Source organism: Ascidiella aspersa, chromosome 9 (genome assembly GCF_963924565.1).
Source record: "Ascidiella aspersa chromosome 9, kaAscAspe10.2, whole genome shotgun sequence".
In the NCBI taxonomy this organism is placed as follows: domain Eukaryota; kingdom Metazoa; phylum Chordata; class Ascidiacea; order Phlebobranchia; family Ascidiidae; genus Ascidiella; species Ascidiella aspersa.
In genome coordinates, this window is record NC_139455.1 from 16,880,370 (window position 1) to 16,895,459 (window position 15,090).

A 15,090-nucleotide genomic window follows, 5' to 3' on the forward strand; every position below is an offset into this window, starting at 1 on the left:
GTATGTAAAGCGATATTATCTATTGGGAAATATCGCCAAATTACAAATAACTGCGGTTAAAATTCACGTTTGAAGTAAAGTACTACCGATATATTTTGTTGAGATCATATAATGCTTAAACAAGTCCGCAATTTTTTAAAGCAAAGCAAGAAAACGAAAAATCCTATTTTTAATGAGCGGCTTTAGAAAATTGCGTGTGCCACATGCGGCGTGCGGCATGCGGCCCGCGGATGCATTAAGAAGGCCTGCTTCATACCACGCATTGTAGAAGAATTTTACACTTTCTTTATAAACTCATCCAACGTTTTATTATTCGCACTTTACCATCAAAACCTCAGCTCGTCGGCGAAAAGTTCTATCGATATTGATATCGCTGTTGCTGATGTTGCTGATGCTGCTGATGCTGCTCGTAACGGTCCAATGTTTCATAACTGCTGTCGTACTGCTCCCAGGGGTTAAAGCGGAACTCCGGCTCCCTGAGAGACGCCTGACTCTCGTCGCTTAATTTATCCCCAGTCGGCCGGACAGGCATCGGGGGCTGTAGGTAAGTATTCCGACCCGGGTAAACCCCGCTTTCGGGGTAACTCTTGTCCTCCCCCCGGTAGGGTTCGTTGTGAAGCATCTCAGACCGACGCTTGCCCCGAGCGATTTCCCCTCCACTTCGGTCCTGGTTTGGACCCGGGTAAAAGTTTGCTCGCATCATGAAGCGCTCGATGTTTCGTCGCATTGATCCAGTACGGGAAAGACTGGCGTCCCTCGCCAACATCGGCGAATTTTCGCCCCTCCTCCAATCGGCATCGACCGCAGGCGAAGGGGCAAAGGTAACGTTGCGTCGACTGCCGTATCCCTGCCCTTGTGCTTGTCCCGGGCCTTGGCTACTTTCCTGCTGGCCGTTGTGGCGTCGGCGGCCGAGTCGGGAATCAGAGAACTGGCGCCAGTAACGCTGCATCTTGCGCGGAATCGAGCTCTCGCGCCGCAGAAAGGGACTTCTGTCTTCCGCCGGAATTGGTCGATCTTTTTCCCGCGGCGCCGCCCTGAGACGTCGATCGTCGTCGAAGGTCCGCTTGGCGCTGCCGATTCCCGGGTACATCTTTCTTCTGCCGCCGCTCCAGTCCTCGTATTCCGCGCGACTTTGGGGCGTCTCGATTCGTTCCCCGGGATCGGGGATCGACATCTGGGCGCCCCACTGGGGCTGGGGCGCGAGCGACGCGTCACGATCGCTCTTGGCGCGAAAGCGCTCTACTATGAAGCTTCGATTCGTGTCACCCCAATGGTAACGCGGATATTCATCCGCCAGCACCTCGCCGTCCTGACTCGAATCCGAAATTGTCAGCGGTGATACCCTGTGGATGAAGGTGGGACATGTTACGCTTGTAATTCATTTAGCTTTTGATTTTATGTAATCTCGTAAAATGGACTTCAATAAAATTGTCACGGTTTATCAAACTATTTTAGTTTACAGCACACTAAGAGTATTCCAAAAATACCCGGCACAATTTTTGCAAACGTCTCAATTAACAAACTACATTAACTACAGGGAAAGCCGTTCTACAAATACCATACCCTTATCAGTGCTAGTGCTACTTATGCCTCCGGGCATGCCTAGTTGCATTATAAATAGTTTTATTTCTCCAAAATTAGAAAAAAGTTTCGTGAAACATTCTGGAATCTCATGAGGCTATAGTGTTCTGCCCACAGTTTGAGATTTACTACCTTACGAACTTGTTTCGTAAGACTATATGTCATCCTATGCTTTTCCAGGAATTATTTAATCAACATGGGTAGGTGTGTTTGCCCACCTCAAAGTATACTGTGTCTGCCCGCGTTGTTGTAGCTCTTACCTATGCACCGATCGTTGCACTACTTGCCTGTTCTTCTTGATCGGTTTGTTGCAGCAGCCGAAAACCTCGGCGGAAATTTTCCGGTAGGGTTTAAAGTGCGACAGCGATATAACCGTGGGCACGCTGGGTACGCACAAAATCGACAAGTACGTCATCACCTGGAACCATGTCACTGTAAGGTCGGGCGAGATTAATGTGAACTTGAAAATGTAGCCAACCTGGTTGAAAATACGTTAGTTGATATAGGTTCTAGATTCGTTCAGTTGTGCAAATTATAATGCCAATTTAAAAAAACAACGCAAATCGTTGTGCGACAAAGAAAACGTACTTATATCAATTATTTAGCTAGATTTCACCTGTGAAGCGAGTTTGACGTCAGACCATCTAACTATAGAGAGAAGTCGAAAAAAAAATGTATTGTTTTAAAAATAAAAAAGTGCCACTATATAGATGGCCTTACCGCAGTGTTTTATATTATGCATTTACCATCAAGCGAACAAACGTATTGCTAAAATATTATACGGCATAAAAAGTACAGCACGGTGAAACAAAATACGATAAACAACTGTAGACACCTAAAGAGAGTCTTTAGAAAAGCTAGGACCCACTTACGCTTATAGGGATATAAATGATAAGGGAAGCCAGGCTCATTAGCGCCGTGGTTGTGCTTTGCTTCCTCCAGGAAGACGACTTAATGAGAGTGCAACGAGCAAAGAAGATCGAACATTTACTCCCGGACGAGTTCCGGTACGTCACTTCCTCCGAGTAGATCGCCTTCACCAGCATATAGCCGAACACAAGCAGCAAAAATACCACAATCGACATGAAACCGAAGGACTGTGAAGAGAAATTACAAGTGTACAGTTAATTATCTTAAGCCTATCTAGAGCATAGGGTTGATAATAAAGGAAGTAGTTTATATACATATGTGTGTGTAATTCTTATAACCATAAAACATGCCACACGCGGTTGTTAAAATATAAAAGAAATTGTCTTTTCGTCTGGAGTTTCTCAAAACTTGTGCATCCACAGGGTTTCTCTAAGGTTGTACCGAATTGGTTTGAGATCCCGTTGCCCTTGCAAACAAATATTGTTGTCAACTCCGAATAATTGTTTTTTTAAAGTAATCCAGCAATTAAATATTACGTTGTTCAGTATGTTTCCAGCCTCTACGTAATTTAAGTATTTGTGACAACAGATGGATTTTGCTGGCAAAACTTATAATATATATATATATATCTTTTACACATCTGCACAAAAAAATTGTACTATAGCATTGCTGGACTACTGCAAGCAATACTGCAAGCAATACTGCAGGAAAATATACGCGTGTGTCAAAAAAACGAAACAACCGGACAAAATTTAGTCTAGAGCTGGCAGATTTGTAAAAGGGTTTAACAGGGTCATGATAAGAAAACGTCATTACTTCTACTCAGAGATAATGGATATTTTATGATCTGTGTTACGAAAGCCATCACTCTTTTATTTACATGCAAATTTTGCAAATGAAATTTTATTTGAAATTTTAGAATCCACAAAGCGCCGCAGAGCCTTTTTTAGTTGGCCGCGAGTCACTTTTGAATATTTTAGTGTTATCATAGAGTTGTGGGCCGCGTGTTAGTCGTATATTTATTGCACATAGCCGTACATTCATTTAGCCGTACATTCAATTGCATTTATAGCCGTACATTTATTTGCATTTCCTTTCATTTAAAAGTACATGTGGCTTAGAATTTTTATATTGTCTCAGCGTGGTTCAAAAACCCATTGTGCCAAATGTGGTCCTAAGCGGCCTACCTGTTGAACTATAATTTTGGCAACTTTAACTATATGTAAACGCAAAATTTTTTGCGCTTCGCCCGTATATTCTTCGGTTCATATTATGTTTTACATTATGACATGACACTGTTTTGGCCATCGAGGCGCCGTGTAATACTTCACCCTAAAAACAAATATCTTAAATCCGCCACTGTTGTAGTAGAGGTTTTTCGTAGTGAGCCTCTAAGTCTAGTAGCTCTGAAAAGAGTACTTTAGGCCACGACAAAAAAGTTTGCCGACCACTGGGGTAGAGCATATGAAGCGACACGTATGCCAGAAGTGTCTTATCGACCACTCACGAAAAATACGAATCTTCTCTCCATGTTAACTTCCACTTGAGTCGGAAGCCAGCAGACCTTTAGGAAGACGTCATAGTGGTAATGTGCTCCAACTTCCATTGCTGGCAGCGCGAAGCAGATTACAACGGTGAGACTTAAGCACAAGAACACCGTCAGCCGAATCGTTGAGATCGTGTGAGTTCTTGGGAAAGAGAAGAAATTCGTTTTTGAAATAATAAAATAGGACATATACGTAAGTAAATATTCTTTAGTTAGACTTTTCTGTCTTGGTCAAAGCCAGTCATTTATAAATTCTAGTCATTTAAAAGAAACATATTTTTCGCCACAAAATAAGGCATCGTCAATTTCTAGAATAAAACAACAACAACAACACAATGCTATCACTTACTAGTTGGTAGCAATTGACAGTAAAACTGACAGTAGAATCAAAAACAACGTAAGGCGTGAGTAATTGTAGGTTGAAAATATTGTGTAAAAGTTATGAATATAGAAAATTTAACCATCCTACTGCTAAGTGTTCGAAAAGGCAAATATCTGTGTTGGTAAAGGGAAAGCCTAACATAAAGATTTGCCGTTTAGAAATTTTGTGATATGTAAGAAAGGATGGTTTTAAAAAAAGGTAGGCCAGAGTGCCAGCGCTGCGGATTTAAAATTTTACCGGAGTTTAGTCATTTTTCTGAAACCTTTGCCTTGCTTGTAAACAAGAAACTTCAGTTAAAATTTGACAATAAAGTGAACTAATTATCTACAGTAGGCCTACTCTTAAAACACCCCTGTGCTGCCAGACCTTAACTTGTACATCTTCCAGCAAAACGTCGCCATTACAACGTTGAAACAGGTCATTGAGGTGGCCACGAAAGGAAGATAAAGCGCAATCCCAAGAACAAATCCAGGAACTTTGCACGTGGCGAGGCCAGACTGACCGCAACTGTGTCCAGCGGCAGAATGCTGTAAACAGAAGTGAGATGTTTAGTTCGAAAATATGGTTTGTAAAAAAATGGTTTGTTTAGTTTAACTTACGGATGAGATATATGTTGTGGATTGGAAAACGCAAGTTTAATGTGTTAATAGCCCCAATATAACAAAGGATTTTTCCATTGTATTCTAGTATAAAACAATATAGACCAAATGCTACTTTAGAAAGATATATTAACATTTTATGAAATGTTTGAAAAAACTAATGGATATTTATAAGTCATGGTTTTTATATACCTTAACTTTTCAAGAGTATTTAGGAAAAATTATTTCACTTGATTTTTATTTGATAAATTCTCTTAGATTTTCACCCTCGGACTGCAACTATAAAACAGGGATGCCTTTTCGCCGTAAAAACAGAAACGTCTTTGTTAGGAAAAGTATAAGTAACGTGTAGCAAAACAGGTTAAATAAATAAAACATATTTTAATTAACATTCGGCGATTTATCTAGTACAAAAGTTTTGCTTTTACATTATGGTATGCCTAAGTCTAACCTTTCGACCAAGTAAAGCTTCACTTCCGTTGCAATTTGGCATGTAATGGTGGTCAATTTGGTCCTGGTCGAATTTTGAAGCAAAGTGGTCGCGTGTGCTCCAAGCAAAGCTGAACGGGTAGACGAGAAGTAATGTACACTGCACATAAAAGAACATTACAACACACAATTTTGATAGTTTTGAGAAATCCTGAAAACTTATGCTAAACAACTTGGTAAGTTTACTTGTTAAAACTGTAAATCAAAAAGTGCAACAGCATCACGTCAAAAACAGAGCCTAAACGCACAATTGAGCTTCGTACAAGCTGTTTAGCAGTTTTTAGACTTTGATTTGCGATGTTATCTCACCCATCAAGTTTAATCAATAAAGGTTATGCTATATAGCAAAGCTTAATAATGGATTTGTTTAACCCTGAATTGTATAATAAAAAAGCAGCTCACCGTCACGCTGCATTCACTATTTATATCATTTTGCGAAATATTACCGGTACTGCATAATAGTCGATCCCGTTCCTTTAATGATCGATTTGTTTCGACAAAGAAAGACGTAAAACTGAACAGCTATTTACTATATTATGTCGATTTGAAAATGTAGTTTTCGAAAATATAACATTTACATAATTATGGACATAAAAACACAATATTATTCCATAAAAACACCACTCACTAATACAACCGCACAAAGCGCGTTGACAAGCCTCATCCAGTTGAAGAAGGCCGTGCCAGGCGTGTTGAAAGCTCGTATGATCACGTAAACGGCGTAAATGTTCCCGATCAGCGCGAAGAAAAGATAGAACTCGACAAAAACTCGAAAGCTGCTCCACTGAAATTTACCAGGCATAAAATATTTATAATGAAAGTTTAAATGCTTTAAATAAAGCAAAGAAAGTAAAACCGTATAAATAAACTAACACAGGGATATAGGCTACGTTGCTACAAATTAGTATTAATTACCCTTTAAAAATGTAGCTTTCCAAATCAAAATTTTCAACAAATTTAAAACAAGGCTAACCCAGTGGTTCCAAACTTGTGTGCCGTGTAACTCAGGTATGATACTAATGATCTAATGATTTGGGTTGCCTAGCAGGGGTATATCCTGGTAGCATCAGGCCGTGCTTCCCAAAAAAACTATATTTTTTGTCAACTTTTACTGCCGTGTGGCAACTTCATAAAGTGCAACTTTATTTTAATTAAACTATAAATGCTTGCGCTTCGCGCCATTAGACTTGGTTATGCTGCAATTTGTACAGGAGTTTGGTCGAGTCAAACAAGTGCTTTTAAGAGCAATTGCTATATGACCTCACGTCATGACGCAACTTCGCGACGTCATCCGTAAAAATTTTCATGCCTCACCCTTAACAAAAATCCTTAATTCGCCTGTGGTGCCGAGAGATATTTTGAGGATTTCTTAACAAACTGATTATTAACTCGGTTCTATAGGTAAGCCTTGTCGTGATATGATACATCTTAGAGTGTGATTATAGTACAGACAGTAAATCTTATGATATCTTCCTAAATTGTTTGCACTTTATTATGTTTGTTCCAATTTCGTTCATTGTGACATTACAGCAAAGTATTTAACTAAAATTCTAGTGCAGTTGTCTAATAAATATTTTTTTTTGGAAACCGCAAGCCAGAAAACGTTGCAAACTACTCGGCCAGCATAACAGCACAGAAATAACTATCATTTGTTGCTTTTATTAGACGGTAACTCGGAAATTATCATTTACAACACTCACTTCTGTACATTTCTGGTATTCTTTCCATGCTTTAACAAATTCCATGCTTTCAGCAAAAACCTCCAAGTCGTTCATAGTGAGATTTTTTCCACTTCCTTCGTCCCCGCTAAACTCCATTGCTTTTAATAACCGTTAAGCGCAATGATTCTCTCATTTACCCATGATTTTTCAGAACTATAAACAAAGTAACAAAGCACAATACAGTTGTATTAAATGTGTGAGTGTCGGCGTCGGCTTGCTCGGTTAAATTTTAGAATAATAATGTTAACGAATTTGCAAATTAAACAACAATTCTACTGTCAGTTCGCGTGAAAAATCAATGATTATTACACTAAAATATGCATTCCAAATCATTGTTACAAAAACTACAGTGATTGTGTAGATTTTATGTTAAGAACAAATAAGTTTGTAAAAAAATGTTAAATACCTATTGCTATGTGCGTCGCAAATTTAACGAACATTTAAGAAAAATCGCAAGAAAAAAGTTTTAGAACCACTGCTCTAATTTCTCTGTACTGCATGTAATTCACCCACATTTAAACTTGTAGCTGTGGTTTCTGATTTCGACGCTGCTATAACGCACAGCTTTGTTGTGCTAATATGTCACCTTAGAGACGGCACGAAGGTGTGTGTAAACGCGATAAATAATGCACGGAATACTTGTGCACTGAAATATTTATGGTAGCCAAAAACGTTTTAGGGTTGAAACCTAAATGCTGAACTATAATTGGCATATTTTGTGCGAGTTTTTATATCAATTAGGCCTAAATAATAAAAATTTTCCTTGTAAACAACGACCTTACAAAAATATTGAAAATTTATTTTTTTTTTTTCATAAAATTTTTTTTTAATATTATTCAATTGTTCTTGTAAAGTCTAAACCTATTCAAAATGTTTTACACAAATTTAACAATAAAAAAAAATGCTTTTACCAACGCCTATCTAGAATATATAGGCGTTGCTTTCACACCTTTTTTTAACGGTATAGGGAATTACCCGTGACCCAATAACTTTTACACCTAGCAAATAACCGAGAAGACTTTTTTAAGTTTTCGTATAATCGCTCATCGTTTTTTTTAGTTGCTTTACTAATAGCTACCACTCATATCATTCAAAACATGTGTTATGAAGAGGCTGGTTCTAAAATCTTACCACATTTTTGCCCGGGGTTTATATTGCTAGCAAAATTTGGGTTAGGATTAGTGTTAGCAATATTTGGATTAGCATTCTAACATATTTATGCCTTCCTTGCAATTTCAACTTTGATAACTCGTTTCATAAGTGTTAAAATAAATATGGTAGGATTCTAGACCAGCGACGATAAGAGCGAGTTGCGGCTAATTCTAATCTAAGTTAAAAACCTAAAACAATCTAATTTTAAAAAGGCAACAAAAAATCTAGTTGTTCAAGTTGCAATGCCCGGTTCACACACGCACGCACGCAATATTTTTACATTTTTTGCATACACCTGATTTAGCAAATTGCACACTCAAATTTGGTAAAAAGGGTTGTAGTATAGGATTACAAACCATAAGAGGCTATTTACCCGGATACCAAAGTAGTTAAAATCGTCATGTTGTCATTAGCGGTAGAGGATGTGTGCAGAGCAAGTCGGGCAACTACACAATAGGTACTTTCTGGGGCTATTCCAATTAGGGTTCCTCTCCGGGAATGTTTGACGGGAAATTCCCGGGATTTCCCGCGAATTAACAATCCCGAATCCCGGGAATTTTTTTTTATAATCCCAGGTATTCGGCAACCTAGCAAAACTTAAAAAATATTGCCGTTTTTGACTAATATAAAGAAAAAAAAGTAACTAAAGCAAGATAATAATTATAATTAATATTTGACCAGCGAAAGAAAGAACGCCCATAAATGAGCTTAATTAAATGTTTAAAGCTAAAATAAAAAAAATATATCAACCTCAAAATGACGTGATTTTATGTATAATTTTTTCGTCGGGATCCTGGGATTCCCGGGAAGTTTCATTTTTCAATCCCGTTTCCCGGGAGTGAAAAAATCCGGGAAAAAGAGGAACCCTTATTCCATGTCTAACAAAACAATTTAAATCAATTTTAAAATATATCATGGAAATTATGCAAAATTATGGAAATGATTAAATTTAGAAATTTCACCAGCCAAACCCAAAATTTTACCCCAACCCAAACCCAAATCAATGTCGCAAAAAAAAGATTGAGAACCACTTATTTAATGTCAACTTTAAACATTGTTTGTATCAGGATTGAGATTAATACTTTGTTATCTTAAAGCAGAAGTGAGTAGTTATTTTTGAGCAGTTATTTTTTTGGGCATATTTAACAGAATATCTTGGACGGTTGGGTCAATAAAGGAATCTGAAATATGTATAACACAAAGTTTTATTATTTTTAAAGGAAAGCTGTAATTGGCAAGCTGGTTAGAGTAGACAAGGGTGAGGACTGGGGATGCCTTACAAGTTGAATTCGCATAATAAAATATTATAAAATAAAAATGAATACAGCTTATTTTTCACTAAAGAAAATTGAGATGCTGTTACTAGTAAAATTATTAGTTAAAGCAGGGGTTTCCAACCTGTTTGACCACATTTTGGGCAAAACTAAGCAATTTGTACCCTAAGCTTAATGAAATTGTCATGCCATTGCTGTTGCCTTTCCCATCAACAAATCGTTGCGAATGTGGGTTATAAACAATTTTACTTCTGAAGACATCAGGGCGCAGTGTCCTGGATATTCAATATGACATATGGCTGGCTATTTCCACCACTAAACCAGCAATTAAGACATTGTCAGAGCAAAAACAAGCTCAATCATCACTTTAACTGAATATGTAGCAACTAATTAATGTACTATCATGTTTATTGTGCGTTGTATTTATATCATTTTATCATTCTAACTACCGGTTACTCTATAAAACATTTTTTAATTAAAATGATGTTTTTTAATGTTTTCAGAAGTTTGAAAAAAATAGGGGGGCTATTGATTTCCTATAATTTTCAAAGATGGCCACGGTGTAAAAGAGTTGGGAACCCCTGGTCTAAAGTCTTGAAAGTCTGAAAATGATGGTGATTTCCGCATAATCGACTTTAAATGTTCCAGTACTTCCAAATAATTTTGGCTTATAAACAAGCCATAGCATTTAGCAAATATATATTCCATTACCTGTTGTTAAGTTAATGTCAAACTAAATAAATGTCTACTTGCCTTCTTATTAAACTGCCCTTTATGTACTGCTTGATGTGATAAATATAATCAATACACAGTTAGTTTGTAGTTTATTATAGGTCCCTTAAACTCCAGTGCTCCATATTTTTCCTTTATACATAGGGCTTTATTTCTAACATTTCTAAAGTTGAAGGGTTGTTTTACAAAACAAGCTACGGTTTAAGACTTTTTTAGTGAAAATTGTATTAAATAGAATATTTTTATTTTAGTGTGTGTTTTAAATAGTTCAGTTTACTCCGTTAAAGTTGCTTCACCAAAAGTGTGTACATTACAAAATATGCTTTGAATAAATAAAGCATGTCGCTTATCTGCATTTTATGGCACTTTTCCCTGAAATCTCAGGTGTGCACCCCATATTACAGATGTGCAAATAAGGTTTTTTTTATATTGGAAGTTTGGCATGTTACAACAAATTAACGTTTGTTTTAAGTTTGAGTGTGTATTGACTTTAAGTGTACACCTGCAACAGAAAGCAGACTGGCGCACTGTTCACAGTATGCCAAGTGCACAACCCATTTTTTTTTTAAACTCGACATGTCCTCCCAAAACTCACTTTCCAGACAGACAGAGTGCTGTACACCAATCTTTTGGTTTCTTTATTTCTTTAACTTGAAAAAAAGTTAAAAATCTATAACTTTGTTGCAGGTAAAATCCTACACTCAAAAGTTATCGAAAAATGTTTTACAATAAATACAATGCAAACCTTGTCAGCCAAGATCTTCGTCGGGAGGAGACCGCTCATCAGTATGCAGATATACTAGATCACCTTGAAAATGTCTCTGATGACATATTTAAAAGAATCACCAAGCGGGCGGAAGAGAACAGATCAAAGCTGCAGGGACTGAAACAACGAATCGGTGTTGCAAAGGCAAAAGTTGACCATGTGAAAGGTAGCAGCTCTGCCACTCAAGTTTTTTCCAGTTCAAAATATCCAGCACCTGCAGAGTTGGCGAGCTATCAGTCTGTGTTCAGCGACCTGGATGCACAACTCAAGCACGCACGGCAGAAATACAGAAAGCTGAAAAGTCAAGTGAATATTTTCCACGACGAAGATTTAAAAGACAAAATGCAGTTCTACCAGGTCCCTCGGGCAAAGGAACAAGCTGTTACCTATGATCCTGGTGATTTAGGAAGCATTCCTGCTAATTGTCAGTCAGTAAGTTCCCTTCTGCTGTTCAACTCATCTGAAAACCTTTACAAAAAATACTCCGGTGTTGATCCTTATAGTGCTAGTGCAAAGGTCCGTTCAAACCAGGAGGACGTAGAAGATAATGAGCTTGGAGATGCTCCTTCCTCAATTCTTAATCGTGAAGAAATGGAGCGTCACATGATTGAAAGCTACATGTACATACCAGACCTTGGAAATGTACCAGAAATTGATGTACCAATGGATCTTCCTGACCTTCCAGGAGTGGCAGACCTCGCATTTAGCACAGATCTTAGTGATGGCATTGCACCGTCACTGCTCAATGTTGCAAATCTGCCAGAGTTTTCAACCACTCCTACACCTCCTGCATCTACTGACATTGCAGTTTCTTCCTCTTCTTCTGCCCCATCTGCGGCTCCCCCAGGTCCCCCTCCTCCACCACCTCCGCCGCCGCCTCCCGTAGCTGCACCCCCACCCCCTCCACCACCAACTCCTTCAACACCAGTCCCTCCTCCTCCATCTTCTGCACCACCTCCTCCGGATGTACCTGCTGAAGTGTCAAGCGGAGGCAGATCAAGCCTCATGGAGTCTATCCGAGCAGCGGGGGGTGGCGGAAAAGTCCTTAAAAGCAGCAAAGAGCGAAAGTTGGAAAAAAAGAAGGCTAAAGAAGAAGCCAGCACTGTTTCTAGCTCCGGGGGTGGAGATCTCATGTCTGATCTATTCAGTAAGATTGCCTTAAGGCGGAAGGGAATTTCAGGAACAAAGGTGGCTTCAACTGAAAATCCTGCTCCAAAAAGTGAAGGTTCGGCGTTAGATAAAATATCGGCAATGATTCCACCTCCTCCGAAAAATAGTCAACAAAATAAACAGGAAGTGGATGATGATGATTGGAATTAAAACCTGATTATTCCTAGTATTTAAGGTGTCACAAATCGACGTAACTTTAATTACTTAAAAAGCAAAAATCTTCTCTATCATTTTCTGCAAAAGATTCATTGTATTTGATAGCTTGAACTATTTTTTCGTGAACCACCTATTGTGCAATATTTCTTTTATATATACCTAAATATTTATATTGTCCCTGTGAATTTGTAAGAGATGTGTTGAAGCAGTGATTCAAATAACAACTTTGGGTTTAAGAAAGTTAAAGAGATTTTCATGATTTTAAAGAATTTCGTTGCATTTGTTGTTGCATTTAAACACTTCCCCGTTTACTAGAACATCCAACAATGTTTCTGATTGATAAAACTCCACACATTAAACATGTTGGGTATATATTAAAAGACGTTACCCAGAGTGTTACTCAACAAACAGAAGCCCTACCTTCTTATCTTTATTAAGAGTTTATTGTCCGAAAAATTTAAATGTTTTCATATGTAGGATATGTAATACAGATTTTGCATTGATTTTACAAATGATAACTTTGAGCTCACAACACAACAAATTCAGTAGCAATGAATATTATTTACAACTTTAAACTTGTGATTTCCTTTAAGCAATGTCCAATTGTAACTAAATCATAACGTATATTTTGCATTTATTCATTATTTTTGTGAGATTTTTAAACTGTTTTGAGTATTGCGCTTTACTGCTTACTTATACTTATAGCATAAATTTATGGGATAGCATTCAGATATTGGTGCTTCAGACATCCAATGTGATTTTACCCTTTTGATTTATTTAACAGTAGTTTAGCAATGCAAAACATTTTAATTGAACTTTCTGTTTGATTGTAATTTTATTTGTCTTTCATATTTTCCCTTCAAAATGTTTTTCATACCAGACATTAAGGAAATGACCAGTATTATCAATGGCTGTTAAGTGAGTCAACAAAAATAAATAAGTGTGTTTGAAAAAGATTACAAATTAAAAAATAAGGTTTTAATGTAGAAAATCTCCCCTTTCCAGTTTTGTAAAACCTACACGAACCCCCAGCTTTAATGTATTACACAAAACCAGATTACAATCATATAAAATTATGATAACATCTCTAGACAAATTGTTGTAAAATTTGGCAAGGATGCCACAGGAATTCACAAAAACTAAGGTTAACGTTTAAAATAAATTTTGCGAAGAAAACCAAAATGTGTGCTCATGGCAACAATTGAAAAGTAAGTGCTGTAAGCTTGTAAAGCAATGTTTCTCAACCTACAGCTACAAGTCGCTCCAAAGATGTTGTCGTTTAATTTAGTTTGGTCGCCGACTGCAGTAGTTTGAAGGTTAGGTTTATTAAGATCGGCCAGAGAAATTTTTGTCAAACTTTAGAAACCTGTGAAAGAAATGTGGCTCATAATAACTAAATTCGATTTTATTTATCCTTTTGTTTATTATTTTCAGTTAGTATTAACTTTCTGTAAAACTGAGCAATATGAGTGTCACAACTCACAAACCCAAGTCTTTAGTACAGTCGAATATCCACGGTTCGCAGGACTCCAGCCATACGATCAAAATTAGAATAAAAAAACGTCAACGTCAGAATTAAACACGATAATCAAAAAAATGCTTTATTTTAGCGAAGACTTTGAGCTCAAACAAAGTTTTAAAATAGATCTCCATCATACTTTCAAACAATTCGCGAAATCGCGGAGCTGACTTGAAGTGTTTCTACAAGCTCTGCTGGATTAGACATCTTTGTAAAGCCGGGTAAAAAATCTGTGTCAAAACCGGGGAAGAACCAGCATTTTTGGGGGGAAGCGGTATATTATTTTCGTACTTGACTTTAGAAGTTACCACCTAATTTGACGTTACATTTTAAGTAACCTTATGAAGCGTGCTCTTGTCGAATGACTGATGTGCAATTAAGCAAGTGAATTGAAGAGAATTGGGCGAAGTGCGGAAAATGTTGCGTTTTATTGGGTTGCAGTTAGCAAACACTAAGCCCGTTTATATGCACCTTTCGCCGGTAGATTAGATTAAGGTTCAATCCGGATTGAAAAGTAATCCGTTCCAGCGTCGTAATTACATGGCGCGAAATTCAAGCCAGCTTGAGTGTACAAACTGCACTGATATGCATTATTACGTAATATTTCAGTAAACCTCAGACGCTCAACCGATTTTTCGTCTTAGGCTACTCCTTGCGGTAGCAATCTATTGCTGCTTTAGTTTTTATTAACCTAAAATTGAAAAAAAGCAAGAATTACTTGAGTTAGGTTTGCCGATTATGTACGTTTTTGACTGTATAGTGTATAGGCATCCAACCTTTTTTTGTAAAGGGCCAAATTTAATTTTCAATTTTTTTCGCGGGCCACAATTCAATAAAGCTACAATAATAGTAATAATCAATTACAGAAAACACCTTCAAAAATCGTGATTTATTTTTAAAACACAGCATTAATGCGAAACTTGGCATTGCTTATTACGAACGAGACTTATGATATTTGGCTCAAATGAAGTTGTAGCAACACGCAGAGAATCCTCCAGGTGACTATCAGATATCAGTGACCTCGCCGGAGATTTAGTGTACTTCATTCTGGAGAAAACTTGTTCACACAAATATGTGCTTCCAAAAAGTGATATCATACACATTGCGTGCTTGTAAATGAATGGGTACTTTTC

General features: G+C 37.4%; 1 protein-coding gene across 1 annotated transcript; it reads left to right on the top strand.

Annotated features, from left to right (window-relative positions):
* The first annotated feature begins 11,046 nt into the window (after positions 1–11,046).
* On the top strand, positions 11,047–13,287 carry LOC146133289 (WASH complex subunit 1-like). Its single transcript, XM_083397273.1, has one exon. It carries the CDS (start codon positions 11,065–11,067, stop codon positions 12,430–12,432), a length of 1,368 nt encoding a protein of 455 aa, XP_083253399.1. The 5' UTR covers positions 11,047–11,064; the 3' UTR covers positions 12,433–13,287.
* The last annotated feature ends 1,803 nt before the right edge of the window (positions 13,288–15,090 follow it).